Source organism: Gouania willdenowi, chromosome 4 (assembly GCF_900634775.1).
Source record: "Gouania willdenowi chromosome 4, fGouWil2.1, whole genome shotgun sequence".
NCBI lineage: Eukaryota > Metazoa > Chordata > Actinopteri > Blenniiformes > Gobiesocidae > Gouania > Gouania willdenowi.
Genome location: NC_041047.1, coordinates 19,467,796 through 19,485,817, shown reverse-complemented (window position 1 = coordinate 19,485,817; position 18,022 = coordinate 19,467,796). Strand labels below are relative to the sequence as shown.

Sequence of the window (18,022 nt, the reverse complement as noted above, 5' to 3'; positions counted from 1 at the left end):
GGAAAATCTCCCCAAAGCCTAAAGATTTATTTCTAATCAAACAAGACAACCAAGAGGAGTTTGCTCAGCGAGATCATAACGACAGTGCAGCACTATTTAATCAGTCCGTTTGGTTTAGGACTGTGCACTGCATGAGCCAAACTCTACAAAGTAATTGCCAGGGATATTACCATTTATTGGACATTTGCATTTTTACTCAGCAACAATTTGAATCAAATAAACAATGCGAAATTAAATTTGGGTGGAAAACTGTCTTTCTAATCTGAGACCACAAACTCCCAATAAAGCCTTGAAGATTGGGGATAGTTTATTATCCTCTCGACAGCTGAATAAAAACATTACTCATTAAATTTAAAAAGACCAAAGTGTAGCAGCATCAAAGACAAATAATGTTTTTTTTTAATGTGTCTCTAGAAGAAAAAATAAATGAGTAGACTTATCTATAATTTTCTTTCCGGTGTCCTTGAACAACACTGACCTTTGCTTTCACTGCGTCACGTCCAATGATGTACAGGTATATTTAAAAAGATTAGAATATCATGAAAAAGTTCTATATTTCTGTCACTCATTGCAGAAAGTGAAACCCATACATGATATAGACTTATGACACATAGTGAAATATTTCAAGCCTTTATTTAATAAAATCTTGATGATTATGGCTTACGGTTAATGAAAGCTTAAAATTCAGTGTCTATTACATAAGATCCATTAAAAAGGATATTTTAAACAGAAATGTAAGGCTTCTGAAAAGTGTGTTCATTTCTATGCACTCAATACTTGGTTGGGCCTCCTTTTGCATGAATTACTGCATCAATGTAGCGTGGCATGGAGGTGATCAACCTGTAGTTCTGCTCAGGTGTAATTGCTCAATGGTCATGGTGTTACTGTGCTTGACTGACCAGCAAACTCTGACCTGAACCACATAGAGAATCTATGGGGTATTGTCAAGAGGAAGGTGAGAGACACCAGACCCAACAATGCAGATGACCTGAAGTCTGCTATCAAAGCAACCTGGGCTTCCATTACACCTGAGCAGTGCTACAGGTTGATCACCTCCATGCCACGCCACATTGATGCAGTCATTCATGCAAAAGGAGGCCCAACCAAGTAATGAGTGCCTAGAAATGAACATACTTTTCAGAAGCTTTACATTTTTGTTTAAAATATCCTTTTTTCTTTTTAATTGATCTAATGTAATCTAAATTTGAGACACTGAATTCTGGAGTTTTCATTATCCGTAAGCCTTAATCAAAAATTTTATAATCAAGGCTTGAAATATTTCACCATATGTTTTATGAGTCTACATCATAAATGGGTTTCACTTCCTGAAATGAAAAATAATGAACTTTTTCAAGATATTCTAATTTTTATAGATGTACCTGTACATTGATACCACACAGAAAACCGACTTAAACGACTGATCAAATGGTAGCAAGATTGCAGAACTAAACATATTTAATCAGGCATTTTTCAATCTTTTCTCAGTGTACCATTATTTTTTATTCAGATAAGTGTAATCGGATAGTTCATTTATATTCATCTTTAGAGTTGTTTTGGGTTTTGTTTTTAGTTTTCATTCATGCAGTAGCCATTTGTTTCCGAAAGGAGTGTATGTGCACATGTGAACTATAGTTTCAGATATATTTGCAAATGTTAGCAGCCCCTTTATTGTGCACACCCGAGCAGAGAAACATCCATCAACTACAACTAAGGCGTGCCAATTATTTTCAGAAATGTAATCTACCTTTAAAGCCTGTTCACAACCACTTTTATGCACATTCTAAGTCATAAACGAAGACTAAAATTGACACCATGCCACAACTAAATAATACAAACTTAATGAAGGAAGAAATGCTAGAGGAGCTGTCAAACTGAATTGCGTGAGATTACACAAGTGCATCTAAAAAGAGGCAACTGTCTGTGTGTGTGGATATCTGAAGCAAACACTGTTGCCGGATGCATGTTTGAATGCGGCTTTGGAGGGTGCAACATCCATCCAAGTTTAGAAAGACAAGTGGAAAATGAGATACATTGTTTTATCAAGCACCATTAATGATATTCTTTTACCTGTTTGGAATATTTATGGTTTTATCAGATCAGACGCTCGGGTGGAGAGGTGGAGATTATAGGGTCACATTCCTCTCTGGCAGAGAACATACTGTATATTAGCTATAGATGAACACTGAAGCCTATGGAAAATATGTGCAGGTAAGTCAAATGCAACAGTTCGTCAATATAAAGAAAATGAATTAATAAAAATGCCAATGTCCTATTAAAAACATAACATTACATTCATCCGGTAATTTAGCAAATAGCGGTTTCGATAATGTCTGAACAATCCCAGATGGTTTTAAGCTAGAGAGAAGGATCTATCGATGATAGGGGTGTAACGATACACTCAACCAATGATTCGAATCCCAAATTTTAAAATTTAAAAAAAACTCAAATCAAATCCTTTAAATTTGAATATATAGACATCAGACGAACAAATGGATGCTGACTCGCCTTGGATAATTCATGCGCGCATGGACATGAATAGTGTCTGGTTGAACAGGTTCGGGCTTAAAGTAACATCAACATTCGGGTCGGACGTGTTCGAGCCGTCTTTGTCGGGCTCCGGCCGGGGCAGGTCTTCTTTTACCGGCCTGATTAAAGCTCTTCTCCCACCGCTTCTCTTGGTTCAGCCCCGAGTGTGCGGCTGAACCGAGAAAGACCCCGATGTCAAAACAAGCAGCACTAAAATAGTCACAGCACCCCTATTGTTTAAGCAGAGTATCGATGCACTTACTGTGCTGTATCGATTTTAATCCGCCTTAGTTTAATCGATTTTTAGCCAATTTAGGAAATATCTTTACATCCCTAATTGATGCTGGTTGATGTCTGAAGATTGGAGGTCAAAGATTAGTGTTGTGACTTTTCTGAAAAACAGCCAACGTGAATAAAATCTGATTAGATTATTGACGTATATATAGACTTTCGTGGCTTTGAATAACATTAAAGATGATCATGAAAACTTACTGACACAAAGCATACCATTAAGACTGCTTTCCATTTTTCACACCTTTCGTCTCCCAGCGTGACAGCGGGGTCACACACATACACATGTGCACACTGAACACCCACCCACTCCTTTCAGTGCCAACTGTCCACCACTAAAATAGCTGACACAGGATAATGACCTCCTGACGCCAGAAATGATATCCATAACACTTGAGCAACGGCAACGGTGCTGCTAAAAAGACACAGCAGTTAGTGCGAGAGTGAGAATAAGTGAAAGGAAGAGCAAAGGGATGCCTGGGGGACGGGGGCCATTAGCTGCCAACACAATATAACCACCACTTAGCTCAACTAACAGGAAAAGCTGCCCAATTACTCAGTTTCTCATCTGACATATATAAGTTAGGGCGCAGAGCTCCAGTTCTGTTTGTATTTCATGAAAAAAAAAAAAAGTGTTGCGTAAATTATATGTAGGGATTTGTGTAAGACTTGAAAAAAGTAGAATATTTAAGAAATGTGTAAACAGCAAACTATACTGTATCACCATGCTATATCATGTAATTTAGTCATACAACAGCCCGTCCTAAAAGTGAATTTAAACATTAATTTCAGGCTACCTTGGGGGTGTCCCTATCCGATATTGATATCGGCTATCGGTCCGATATCAGCCAGAAAAACGAATATCGGATTTTATTGGACTGCAGCTAAAATCGCCAATATAATATATATTGGTCTTTTTTTAATTATTTTTATTCAATTTCTTCTATTGTATTTTTTTTATTTATTTTATTCAATCATAGAATAATTTTATTCTAAAAGGTTAATTGTATATAATTCATTGGTTTATAATAAATGGGTCTGTTTTTTTAATAATCACGCCTTTCCTAACATTCCACACTACAAAATAAGTAATAAAAGTATGTATGATATGTGCCGTTATCGTATCGGATTGATATCAGTATCGACCAATACTCAAGGCTGCAATATCTGCATCATATTGGAAGTGAAAAAGCTGTATCGGGACATCCCTAATGTCTTAAAAAAAAAATTTTTTGAAGATATTAATTTTTCAACAATTAAGTGAGGAGCAACACATATCTTTACTATATACAAAATATTCCTGAAATCTATTGATTTAAAAAAATTGGCATCAAACCACATCAAGATTGCAGCAAATAACTAAGTGACTCAAAAATATTAATGTTCCAGTTAATTCTACGGCTAAAGTGAAATAAGAGCCGTGCCACTTGGATGGTGAGAACCTAATACACCAAGAAAGAAGAAGAAAAAGAAAAAAGAGAAAGAGAACAAAAAAAAAAAAAAAGAGAACCTAATACAGCCGCAAAAACCATCTCAGTGTTGATTCACCACCTGTGATGGCGGAAACTATACAATGAGCTGCCTGACACTTCAGAGAGGAAAGCAGCTAATACCATCTACCCACAGAATAAAAACACAATCTAACAGGATTACTCATTAAATGGCTAAAGTTAATCAGAGTTAGCAGTATTGTGGTAAACAGCTATGGTTTGGAAACCACCAATTAATAATCCATCGTGTGTAGACATATCGTATTCGTTACAGCCAGTGAGCAGTCATTTCCATACCAACAACCAGGCCCAGGAGGCAACAATATCAGGGAGAAAACACAAATAAGGGAGAGAAATGTATTATTTGCACAACATAAAGAGAATGTGGCAGCAGAAGCTCCTCTGGAAATGTCAAAATAAACTTGAGAAAATGAATGGGTGCCAGCAGTTCGAATATCTCCTCAAAAAACAAATAAAATGAGTATTATTGATGAACACGGTCTAGTTACATTTTCACTCTAAGTAGACAGAGGGCACCCCCTGCTGTTTATTTATTAGTACTGCATGTAAGTCAGTAGTCCACACGTCACCAAAATCAGACCTTTAAAATATTTACTTAAGCAAGCTTTTGTAGTGTTAAGGAAATGAAAAAAGAAGTACATTTGTGTGTTTGTGTAAATGTAGGATTTGGCCTGAAACACCAAAGAGCTAAAGGAGGACAGTAGACTGGTTACCTGTTTGTACTGGTGCTGGCGGTCGATGCTAAGTCTGGAGTCAGGACATAGAGGCTGTTGTTCTTGGGCAAGTGTAAACTTCTGAGCAGCGTCTGATTTTGTACACACACCCACAGACACATATGAAAAAGAGTTATCCTCCAGCACAAAATACACAATCATCTGAAAAGCAAGTGAAAATATGTCAAGGAGAAACATTTGTCACTTACGTTTTTTTTGGCAATAAATCATACAGTAAATATTAATGCAAATCATTTAGGACATTTTTTATTGAATTTCAACACTTCAAAGCTAAAGCTCAACGTGCTGCTTCTATGACACCATGACAGTGATCTGCAGATATGCAATTGTGGTAAAAAAGTGAAATCATGAGGTAACTAACTCATGAATAAAAACCAAAACAAAACACTGCAAATAAAGATAAAGAATCAAATGTTAACTTTTTATCTTTTTTTTAAGGTTTAGTCATGAATAATGTACACTGATCTACAGTAATATAATTTTGTAGTGGTTCACCTATTTCCCTACCCATCTCGTTTATAATAATTCTATACTGGTTGTGATGAAGTCCAAATATCTGCAATGGCAAACATTGAAAAATAAATAAAAAGGTACATTATGAATATATAAAGAAACACAGATTTTTTTAATCAAATACACAGGATGATAAAATGACTCACACTGTCAGACACATCTCCGCTCTTCCAACCCTTCAACTGCATTTTGGACACTGGAACAGCAAGTTCTGTCTCGAGGATTCGTTTGATCTCGCCTGTGAGTTGAAACCACACAAATACATTTGTCTTACTTAAAATTATAATAGGTAACTGTTAACATAACCGGAGTTACAGAAAGAGTGTAGATCAGTTATAGAACGTGCTTCTCACCTACTGTACTGCCCTCCTCTAACACCAGCTCTACAGTGCGCTGTCGGTACTCCACCCTAAAGTTCAGCATCCGGGGCTGCCGCTCAACAATGTGTCGGGATGAGGCATTGACGGGGCAGAACGCAGAAGTAGAGGATGATGGGGGAGAGGAGGATGAAGCGGTGGAAGGAGGTGGAGGAACTGGACCACCTGCTGCTGCATCGGCCGCCTCCGAGTGGCTGGGAGGTCTGTAGATGACAGGCTGGCTCGCCTCGCTGGAAAAGTTACTGCACAAAGGTCATGAGTTCATTATCAACATAAAAGACAGACAATGTTAAACTTAAAAAAGGGTCTTAAGTTAGGACTTAAAATTGGTCGGGAACTGAACTTTTGGTTGTGAGTTAGCATTAAAAACAACTCTGTGGATATACAGTAACCTCTAAACTGACTAAGTGATAATACTTACACAATCTAAATAATTAGATAGCAGTTTATTATGGACATGTAAAAATAAATTAGAAAACAATACAGCTATGAACAGACAAAAAATAAATACTTTACAAAAGACAACACTTGAAAAATAAAAACAAAACATGATTGGATTTTTCATTTCCAAAACTTACTCCCACCCCTTAACTATCTATTATACCTGTACTTATAATCTATACAATAATGAATTTACTGGACTAACTTTAAATAATCTTTATCTCACATATACACATAAATACAGGCACATACATATACAAAGACAATCTCAAGGTGATACCAACAAACAGTAAATAATAATTATAAAATTAAATAAGTTCAAGAGAGTAAAGTTCTGTTCTTTATTAATAATCAGGGACTACCAGCAAGTCCCTGAAATTCTGTTTAGGAACCAGTGCTCTAGGACACAGTCCGTATCCAAAACATAACTTAAAGAAAGAAGAAGAAAAATACACTGCAAGACAATCATTATTTTATACCACTTTTACCTAAATTGGCTCTGTGTCAGAGAATGTATTAACTTGAAAATGGACTTTTGACCTGCTTTTGCTTTTGACCACTAACAGAGTGACCTTTTGTTCCTGAAGTGTAAGCAGAGCCCATCCTGTGAAAACACAATGTCAGACTCATAACAGCTGATGAACAGCAGTAGGATACGTTTCCTTTTTCACTTTTCCTTCAGGGGAGAATAGCTGAGCAAGAGTTTCAGCCTACAATGTCTAACATTTCAAGACAGTAAATCCAAAGGTTTATTGTCATTAAAGGGTTTTCTCATGAATGAGAATAAAAATAAAAAATAAAAAAGTTTAAATATCTGAATTCTTCCATCTGACAGATTGATAAGGTTTTTGTTCTGATAGATAACCATTTATAATGAAGAATCTGTTTTGTTGTAATTCCTGATGGTTTTGTGCATGACGTGAGAATGAGGGTGTGGTGTGTGCGTTAGCAGGCAGGGACCAGCAGAGGGAAAGTCAGTCAGGTTGATTAGTTCAGCTGTGACGACTTAACTAATCCATCTTCTGCCTTTATTTGCAGCGAGTGGCTGGTAATGGAGACGGTGCGTTCAGGCGCGGAGGAGCAAACACACCAGAAGGAAATAGCAGGAGGCAGACTGCAGACTACAAGGGCGGAGTACAGCTATATGTGTGTGTGTATATACACACACACACACACACATATATATATGCAGTATATATATATATATGTATAGATAAGAAAGAGTAAACAATCTAGCTGTCTGTGCATCTATGTTGATGGTATGCTTACCTGGTCAGCTGACATGCTACAGAGTGTCAAGTATATTTGTAGATTGTATGTCCATACCAAGACATTATCAATTTAAAACACTTTTATGCTGGCAATGATCTAATGTTGATTGTCACACAGATACATCACAGTATTAGTGAATACCTTTGTAAGATACCGTTCTCCTGTGGTATCACCCCATTGATGGCTGCCTGTAATAAATGCACAAATAAAAAAAAATTAATTCAGCAAAAGTACAGGTCATGTCTAACCAGCTCCAAAATAAAACCTAACAAAGCACATGCAACTACAAATAAAACTTACAAGCACAGGCAAAGTTTTTACAAAAGCTTTGTTTTAACATTAAAAAAAATAAATCCTTTCATTAAAAACAGGATTGGACAAGTCCCGTAGGTATGTTTACACCTGATATACACATATTACTCCAGTGAGAAATAATAAAACCTATCCTAAAAAAAAATAGTCTAAAGTTCAACTTATCTCCCCCTTCATTGTGATGTAATACAGAGACTTTGGTCATGTTCAAACAATGACAGCACAAATAACTGTTTGGACAAACAAGAAAAAGCCTGCTGTGTTTTCAGTTAGTATATTCTGGAACATGAAATAAATGAAATTGGTTTATATACGCGCTGAATGTTTTTAACAAAGCTTGGCAGTGAGTCCGCCTATTCAGACAGTGGATCACTCTGGAACGTTCACAATACAAAGCCTTACAAAACAAAGCCTCTGCTGTCATGTTCTCGTGTCTTCAACTGTTCTTGTATAGGACGGAGAGGAACAGTCAGGACTAAAGCATAACTATTACTAAGCAGAGGTTATTTTAATAATAGTACCCAACATGTCTGTAAGTTGTTGAAAACATTTCATGTCTGACGTGCTGTGTCATCTTTATGATTATTGCCACTTGTTGTCATTATCAGGCCCAAACATTGTTCAGTGCCCTTATTAACAACTTCATCAAAATTTAAAAAAAAAAAAAAAACAGGAAAATGTTATTACAATTTTATGTAAGCAGATTGATCTAGGTTATAAATTACAGATCTGAATAAATCAATATATATCTATATTCTATTGAAGGTAAATCTTACAATATTTCTATTCTCTTGGATTTTAGCGTGCATAATCAGCACACTTAAAAAATGAATGTGTAAATGGACCATTTACACAGTAATGAGTTAGTATTGGTTGTACATCAGCTATAAAGCTGTAAAAAAGTAATATGTTGACATCTTGATGACTAGTTAAACAAACTAAATCTTGGAATTACCTCAAACCATAAGAGTTCTTTGTAGCATTATTCAGCAAAAACAGTCACATGGTGATTAATGCATACCAGCTAAACAATGGGAGAATGATCACACACAGCGGGAACTACCGGTAAATCATGTGGCTGATATGGAGCACACTGACCAATAAGTAATAACTTTAGTGAACTATTTCAAATTTCAAATAAATTCTGTGAGGTTTGAGTTTTAAATGTATTGTCTTATTAAAAAAAAAAAAAATGTATTGTATGAAAAAAAAAAACTGCTTGGTATTTAGTAAAGGAAACAAACAGACAGCACTGCAGATGATCTTAAGTCAAGGAAGTCTTTCTTCAATTCTTTCGCCCTTTTCTAATTATTTTCCAACTAACAAACACACCTACGAGCAACATTGACTTTACAAAAACTAACACCCAGAGCAGAGAAACTGCAGTGAGCCCAGTCCTTCCCGTGAGTCCTGCTGCCATCGCCTGCGCTGAACTGCTGCCAGCATCAGGCTAATTATAGACTGACCCCTTGCTACATGCTCTCTGCAGTGATGGCGCTCATTGCTAATTAACACTGGCAGACCTTTCTGACACAGTCTCTCCACTGGATGTTCACTGTGCCACACATGACAGGACACACAAAAAACAATCAAAAATGCAAAAGTGACCTTTCTGCTGAGATGCGCTGTGTTACAAATTAATAAATGTCAATAAGCAAAAGAACGATTGGAAGTAATTTCTCATACGTCAAGTCACTTCCAAAACTGATGAGCTTCTTTTTGTTTGTTGTTTTTATGAGGCATGTATGTCCATGTGTAATGTCCAAAACATAAAAATAATGCACTCACCACTAAATCCCAGTTATTCAGCTCTAGGAGAGTGATTGCCTCCGCAATGTTGTCAATTCCAGTGCAAGCCTACAAAAAGAAATGTGGTTAGGGAACGGTGCTTTGTATTATCATTTTTGTGATTTTAAATGGTAAATTGTGAAACTATTTATTTCAAAAAATGAGTGAATACATAAGTAAAAAAATGAAATACTTTTTTTGTTTTTGTTTTTTTAAACACATTATTAGATCTCATCTAGATTAGAATGTCTAGGAGTGATCTTCACAGTAAAGTCACAAAGAGCTGTTTACAAAAAATGGACCACCAAACAAAATACGAAGTACAAAAAAGATTAACACTTTAGTTTCACAGTTTTGTAATGAAACCAGCAAAACAGGATCAGCTAAAGGATCTTGTTCAAAGAAAGAAAGTCTTGCATCACCCAGAATGTAGGGTACAATGAACTAGTGGCACTGCCATCTTAATTGTAAATACATGTATTTATAAAACAGGAAAATGAATGGTTGTTTATTAATTCTTTGTGGAATGATGTGTACATATTTCAGAAGAACCCTGTAAAAGAAGTGAAATTAAGACATTTGCAGATTTTAGCTTGAGCGAAACATGCTTGGTCAATTCAACAGAGTCTTTAGTGCAATACCACTACAATGTACTTAAGAACTATCATAAGAAACAAATAACAAAAAGCTGTGCACTGGATGACCCAGGACCAGGAGTGTAAAAAAAAAAGTGTAAGTTGAAAAATCGGTGCATCTTATTTAGAAGCTGAAAAGAAAAAACAACTATCAGACTCACAGTCCTTCATGCAAATGAGCAGATAAAGATCATAATCCTAGACATTGGAAAAAGTGAAGCCTTGTCAGCCTAACAGCCTTTACTGATTTTCTAAGATATTACATGACAATGTAATATCTTGTATCAATTTAATTTCATTGATTTAATTCTAAGGGCAAACTGCTAGAGCTCCCAAAAAAGTCTGAAATGTTCAGTTTATGCTTCTGTAGACATAGCCAAGGACAGTCTTAATAGGAAAGCCTGTGTAATTACTATTATTTAACAAGTATGAAGGTAGCACTTCAGGACTAGCCCTAGATATAGTCAGCCTTCAGGGGGTTATTGCGCAAAACCAGGATAGAAGACAAAGCCTGGAAAAATTGACTATCCTGGATAAACTTATCCCCAAGTCAGTTGATTGTGTAGCTTGGCGTAACAAAGCTGAGCGTCCGTGATCCATACTGTATTACCCACTTATCGCAAACATCCACAGCCGGCTTCACTAAGCCTCGTCTCTTTATCCTGACTCGGCAAACATGCAACCAATCTATCCTAGATAGTGTCAACCAGACTTTGTCTAACCACGCATTGTCCTTTATCCTGGATGTATTTATCCGACTTTTGTGCATTATCCCCCTGGTAAGGGAAGAATTAGAGGTGCAGAATTGCAAAACAGAAAATTGTTGGATAAATTTATCTAGGGGTGTCCCGATCCAATATTGATATCGGTCCGATATCAGCCAGAAAACTAATATAGGATTTTATCACACTGCATCTGATATATATTATATTTATTCAATTGTAGATATTATGTTGAAGGTTAAAATGTATGTAACCATTTGGTCATAAATGGGTCAGTTTTTGTCATACCTACTGTTGCTGACTATTGTTCTCTTTAGGGATGCACCAAATATTCGGTGGCCAAATATGTTCGGCCGAATATTGCAAAAAAAGCCACATTCGGCCTTCGGTTAAGTGAGTTAAAAGCAAGCAAAACAACGTGCAGTAATTTTGAGTCGGAAGTGTGTGCGCTGCTGCAGAACTAGCAGCAGCAGGTCCTCCTTTTCGCACACAAACACAGCCAGACTCTCTCCTTTCCGCTTACCGTTCTCCATCGTCCGCGTAATAGTTAGAAGCTGTCCAATTCCACAACCGAGTCCGTTGTTAGCGCTGTGAGCCATAAATCCGTAAACATCCCAATCATTTCCTCCTTACACTACACCGGGTGTTGCTGCATAGATTGGTGTAGCATTAGCACGGAGTGCTAACAGCTGATGTGTGTAAACAATGGGTCCGTGGCTCCAAGCGGTGACTCCCAACACGATCGGCAGCAAAGAAAGTAGTGCAGTCTGCATTTACATATATGGCAATAAAGTATAATATATATTCTATATTAAACCGCAGTGTTTGTTTTAGCTGTTAAATAGTTGGAATGGGAGGAGCTCACATTCTAGGAGGTGTATTAGGTGACGTCATCTGCCAACGTGGGCAAAATCCAACTCGCCCATTTAAAGCTGACTTTTTATAAAATGTGGAATAACAAGGGAGGAGGAAACAGAACTTTTTCAACTTTGGTCCTCTGAATGAGGCTATAGGGACGTAAATCACTGTAGCAAAACCATTATAAAGTGATTTTTTTTCTCCATCATACCTCCCCTTTAATGCACTGAAGTTTTTTTTATATGTATGTTTTGTTTTATTTGAGGGCTAATATAAATTAAAAACTTTGCTGTGCTTTTTTTGAAAAGCAAAAGCTACTGGAATATTTAAAAAATGTCAGAATATTCAATAAACATTTACTTTCTTTAAAAAACATGTCTAAAAATGTATTCTAGGCTATTTATGCACTATTAAAAAAAATAGTGAAAAACTTCACAACCGCATTCAATATTCGGCATTCGGTCAAGTGTTTATATTTTATTCGGCTTCGGCCACTAATTTTCATTTCGGTGCATCCCTAGTTGTCTGTTTGAGTAACATCACTTGATGGAGCCTTTTCTAACATTCCACATTACAAAATAAGTAATAAAAGTATGAATGATTTGTGCTGATATGGTATCGGACAATACTCAAGGATGCAATATTGGTATCTGAAGTGGAAAAAGTTGTATCGGGACATCCCTAGATATAACAGCATTAGAATATTCAACCTAAAACTCAGAGTAGAGAAAAACAATATCAAAGTCGACTCCTGATGCTAATAGCGCTTTTTTTTTTAATGCTTATTTGTTGTCATATTTTATCATTAGTCGTCATATTATGAATAAGGACAATGATGTTTATTTATTTTTTACATGTAAAGCCTTTTGCTGCCCTTTGTGTGTGGAAAATACAGTTTGAATAAATATTGCTGATGATCTTTTTAAGCATAAAGATGCTTGGATTTATTTGAACAACAACAAATGTGTAGGGCAAACTACACTTTTCATATAGTGCATTTTACGACCATTGTTGTTTTGGTTGTATGGATCACTGGAATGTTTCCAAAATGAAACCCTGGAAGCAGAGACGTTAAAGGACTGACAGAGATGCCGTCCATGTAAACAAGGAAAAACTCTATCTCTCCTGACTACCTCAACCACAGACAATAGCACTGCAAACAAACAAACACAAACATTCTATTACAAATACACACTTTAACCAACGATAATCACGGTTTTGTTAAACCAGCCGTCATGTTTGTAATGAGGTTATTTACTACAGACTGGGGCAGTTAGCTCGGAGTGCTAACGGGCTGAGCTCAGATCTGCAGTTTATCGGCTCGTGTTGTTGACAACAAACACACCGTTTAACGACCGCAGACGGATTTGTATCCACCGCCAGTGGTGTTATTGACAAAATGGGACACGTACCTGAAAGTCGGCCAGGATCATCTCTCTGTCCATGTTGCTCTCGCCGCTTTCTAAGGCCATGACAATGACTGGCTAAAAGCGAGCCTTCTTCCAGCAGCCCGTCGCTCCGTGGCCTCACACACAGGGACACTGACGACTAACAACTGTAAGCTCACACCGAGACAACGGTGAGACTAAATTAGCCAGGGAATGCGTCACTTTAATGCAATCTAACGGCGTCAGAAAGATACATTAATGGAAAGTAACGTTACAGTGTTCAGCTTTATCATTATTATCAGCTATTCCGTTCAGCTTTACGGCTGACGTAAAGATTCTCACTCTGTTTGCAGTAGAAGCTAAACTGACAGGAAACACGTGCGTTACCGCCACCTACCGGAAGGGCGCGTGGCGAATCGGAGTCAGGGTTGGGGACATTTTTTTTTAAATTTTTTACATTTTTCAATTACAATTACGTTTTCGGTTACCCATGTTCAATTAAAATTAAACTACAATTACAGTGAACGGCATTTTTTAAAATTACAATTCAATTATGATCATTTTGTATCCGTTCTCAATTACTGAAGTTCATTACAATTCATCACAATTACTGACTTTGGAATAAATTACCCTATAAAACTTATGGGTCAGTTTTGACACGTGTCTTAAATCAAAAATAAAAAAAAAACACTAAAAATAATATCTTTCATCTAATTTGTTTTTCATCCCAAGTTGTGCATTAAATTAAATTATAATTGACAGATTTGAAAGAACTTTCATGCCAATTACAATTACAAAGTCAATTATATAAGCTCAGTTACAATTCAATTCTGATTACAACAGCAACAGATTTTTTAAATTACAATTATAATTACGCCATAATTGTAATGAATTATCAATTCCGTGATGACAATTACCCCAACCCTGACAAGAGTAGATAAATAAACATGTCTTTATCCAAATGCCGTTTTTTTCAACCTTGGAATCCCACGTGGGGTCACCTTAAATTTAAATGGGGTCACCTGAAATGTCTATTAATTGATAAAAAAAAAAAAAAAAATACTGATTAAATAAAATTTCTTGCCACATGTCTTCCCTCTTTCTCTCTGTACTGTGTACAGTTCTATGTGTGTATATATCTTGCTTTTTTTGTTTTTTTCATTATGCTGTTTTATTTTATTTTTTATTTTATTTATCTGCCACTGAAACTGTACAAATGTCCCCTTTGTGGGACTAATAAAGGTTATCTTTGTCTTTATCTTTATATATTTTCGACAACTAAACTCTAGTATCTCAAATATAAATGTAGTTCAAAATGCAGTCACTTTGTGCACTAATCCTGGCTACTCTGTGTTTGTTACACAGTATAACAAACAACGTGATCAAAAGAAGTCATTGGGGTCACCAAAAACTTGTGACACAAAAAGGGGTCACAATCCATAAACAGTAACAATTGATTATTCATCTCATTTTGTGGTTTAGGCATTTGGGCTTTATTATTATTCATTCAATGTGGATTGTTTGTTATTGTTTAAAACAGACTCAAAAATGAATAGAACATAAAATATGTTTAATATAAAACAAATAAACATGGCATTATTGTGCAAATATATCTTCACAATGATACAGAACAATGTCGTGTCCAGTATCAATATACTGTGCATGTAGAGTGTATGTTTTTTTATTGCTGCTTTGGTCCCCACATGTAGTTATATACTTTTGTAATGATACAACATAAAATATAGTGTTGGGGTTTTTATTATTAAACTGTCAGAGCAGCTCCAGAGCCATAACTTGGGGGTTCTCCAAGTTTGAGAACCACTGCGCTCGACCATCTTATTTGTTCCACAGAAAGATTTTTGCTCAAAATTGAATATATATATAAATTCCTGAAGTGTCAAACTAATTTTATCCCAGGGCCACCATTCAACCCAGTTTTATATCCAACGGTGCAAAACAGATTAATCCAAGCATTTTACAAAGGAGATAATAAGAATTTTACCACCACAAGTTGTACCTAAGTTGACATTAATCAATGTAAATGACTGCTTATAGATAAAAAGAAATTGCTTAAAGCAAAACTGTGCTAAACAAACATCTAAATCATTACTATTTAGAGTTTTACTTAATCATCCCTGTTTTTCCAGTAATTATTTCTTTCAAATTAGCATATTTCAATACTTGGATGGGTCAAAAATGAACCGCAGGGCTTAATAGGCTCAGTTCCAAACATCTATAACGACATTCATTACACGTAAATGTATAGATACAGTTGTTTACATATTAAAGTGTTAAAAAGAGGGTATGTGGTCCCTGAACTAAAATTAGTTTAACAGTAGATTAAGTCCAAGTCAACTTGTTGGTTTCTATATTTCTTACAAGACTTTACAATTTGTTAAGCGCATTGAGATGACTTTGTTGTAATTTGCGCTATATAAATAAAGTTGAATTGAATGACAACTGTCATATAAACATTTTTATTGTCATCGACCAAGCCTGGACTTGCCATTGGATTCCAGTGAGTTGATGAATCACATGAGAACATCCCCACTCTAAATGCCTGTATCATTGTGTTGTGAATCATTGCATCATTTGTTACCTTAATTGAATCTGATCATGTAAAGCTTGGACGGCAGCGGCTCAGAACTTAGAAACCCATTCACAAAGTACACAGTGACCTGTGCTTTAGTTTATATAAAGCTTTTCAAAGTATAGACATCTGTAGCTCTGCAGAAAGACGGGGATTCTTGCACGACGTGCACCATCTGCTGACCCCGTTCTGTGAGGATTTTACGAGGTTAACCACCTAACACTAACAGTTAAGCATGGAACATGAGTTGGGTATAAGGGGATTTTTAATTTTCAGTTTTATCTTTAATAATGTACTAATTACTGCAGATGTGTTTAAACCAAATTAATACAAAACAAATAATGTAATAAATGTATAATATTCATAAATGATGCAAAGTAACCAAAATCTTCACTATGATTTTTATTACATCATATCTTGTTTCCTGGGTAGCATAGTGATTTAGAGCATGTGTGTCAAACTTAAGGCCCGGTGGCCAAATCCGGCCTTTCAGAGGATTCAAAGCGGCCCGCTTGTAGAAAGTGAAAATGACAGAGAAAACATTAATCATTGTGTTGTAAAGAAAGAAAAACTTTATAAAAGGGAGAATATAAAAACAGAGGGCAGTGTTACACCTTGGTGAGGGGGAAGGGAACAAGGAAGAGGGAGTCAGGGTAGGACAATGTAAGGGGTGAGGAAGAGTAGACTTTTATGGTGAGAGTGAAATGTGATGCTACAGTGTTACATATTGTGCTTATTGTGTTGTGTAATCAGTTCAGCCAGTCTGGTGACAAGTGTGGAGAAATTAAAGTTTAAGTATCATGGTTGCGGCTGTGAACAGAGGCAAAGAGTCAGTGGTTATACCTAAAACTGGTATTTGGGATCAATGTGTCTAAGGTTAAGCCCAATATGAGCTTATTCCACAGCCTAAGGCATTCCAGTGCATCCACGACCAATGTGTGCGCAAAAGCCACTTCTGTGAACCCAGGCGCTGCCCCGGGCCCAAAGATGCAGCTAGGCTGCCAGCAACAACGAGGGCTAACGGGCCCCGGCCACCTCCCCACAACCGAGCAGCCACCCCAGACACCTCAGAGACCCCAACCTGAGAGAGCCCCAAGGAGCCGAGAACCGTGTGCTAACACCCACTGCCCTGTTGTAGCTTCCCTAACCCCTGCGCGAAGGTGTGTGGTTGGTGAATGTATAAGGTGCAATTAAAAGAAAAGGGATGGGAGGGCCGGTGCTCTCTACCCAACCCTCGTGGATATATGTGTATATGGTGCATTAGCTCCGGAGGGAAGAGGACACGTCGTCCCCTCCGGTGGGTGGTCTTGAAGTGTGTTTGAAATTGGAGGGATTGACAGGGCATTTTGAGAGGGGAGTGCCGCCCCCGTGCCACTACATGGGAGCACAAGCAATGACCCCCCCTACTCTCAGCCCCGACATCCAGCCCCCCAAGAGTTGGAATGGAGTGTGGTGCATGTAAGTGTGAGCCAGACCGGCTGGGAGTGAGGAGGAGGGTAGTGTCATGTAAGATGACACTACACTGTTCATATAGCGCTGCGGACTCCAGGGACGCGCCAAGCAATGCAGCAGAAAACCCACCCTGCGGCACACCCCGAACCAAACTGGTCTCACAGAGCACAGTGGTAAGCCCCCCCCCCAGAACAGTGGGGCACCAGCCACACCCCGTAGCGGTTCAGGAGGCGACCCCTCAACCCCGCAACACAGACACAAGCTCCTGCACCGAGACTAACACGGGCCTGCACAGCCCCACAATACAAAATTGGAATAGAGGGCAACTAACAAAAATGCTGAATCAAAGAGGCTGTCGACATCAGGAAGCAGAGTTTTAACACCATCAACCGGAGCAAAGGAGCATTTTCACTCTCCTGTACCTGGGCTAACTTCTTATAAGGACACGGCAATCGACTGACGCCTCTGAAGAAGACTGCAGACGACTGGCATATATGTCATGTAACAACAGCTAATATAAAAGCTTGTCTGAAAAACAAAACCATAACATATCATTCAAAAAAAGAAGACAACATGAACTTGTTGGATTTGTTTAATCCTTGAATGTGACAA

At 37.3% G+C, this 18,022-nt stretch overlaps 1 protein-coding gene across 1 annotated transcript in view; it reads right to left on the bottom strand.

The window, feature by feature from the left end:
- The window catches only part of faf1 (Fas (TNFRSF6) associated factor 1), a 63,514-nt gene extending 49,780 nt beyond the window's left edge, over nucleotides 1-13,734 (bottom strand). Inside the window, exons 1-6 of the mRNA XM_028445439.1 lie at nucleotides 13,393-13,734; nucleotides 9,766-9,834; nucleotides 7,807-7,853; nucleotides 5,929-6,194; nucleotides 5,722-5,813; nucleotides 5,042-5,133 (exon numbers count right to left, since the gene is read on the bottom strand). Of these exons, the coding sequence (XP_028301240.1) occupies nucleotides 5,042-5,133; nucleotides 5,722-5,813; nucleotides 5,929-6,194; nucleotides 7,807-7,853; nucleotides 9,766-9,834; nucleotides 13,393-13,452 (626 nt within the window). The 5' untranslated portion in view covers nucleotides 13,453-13,734. The remainder of the gene's footprint in view (nucleotides 1-5,041; nucleotides 5,134-5,721; nucleotides 5,814-5,928; nucleotides 6,195-7,806; nucleotides 7,854-9,765; nucleotides 9,835-13,392) is intronic.
- Between the last annotated feature and the right edge of the window lie 4,288 nt (nucleotides 13,735-18,022).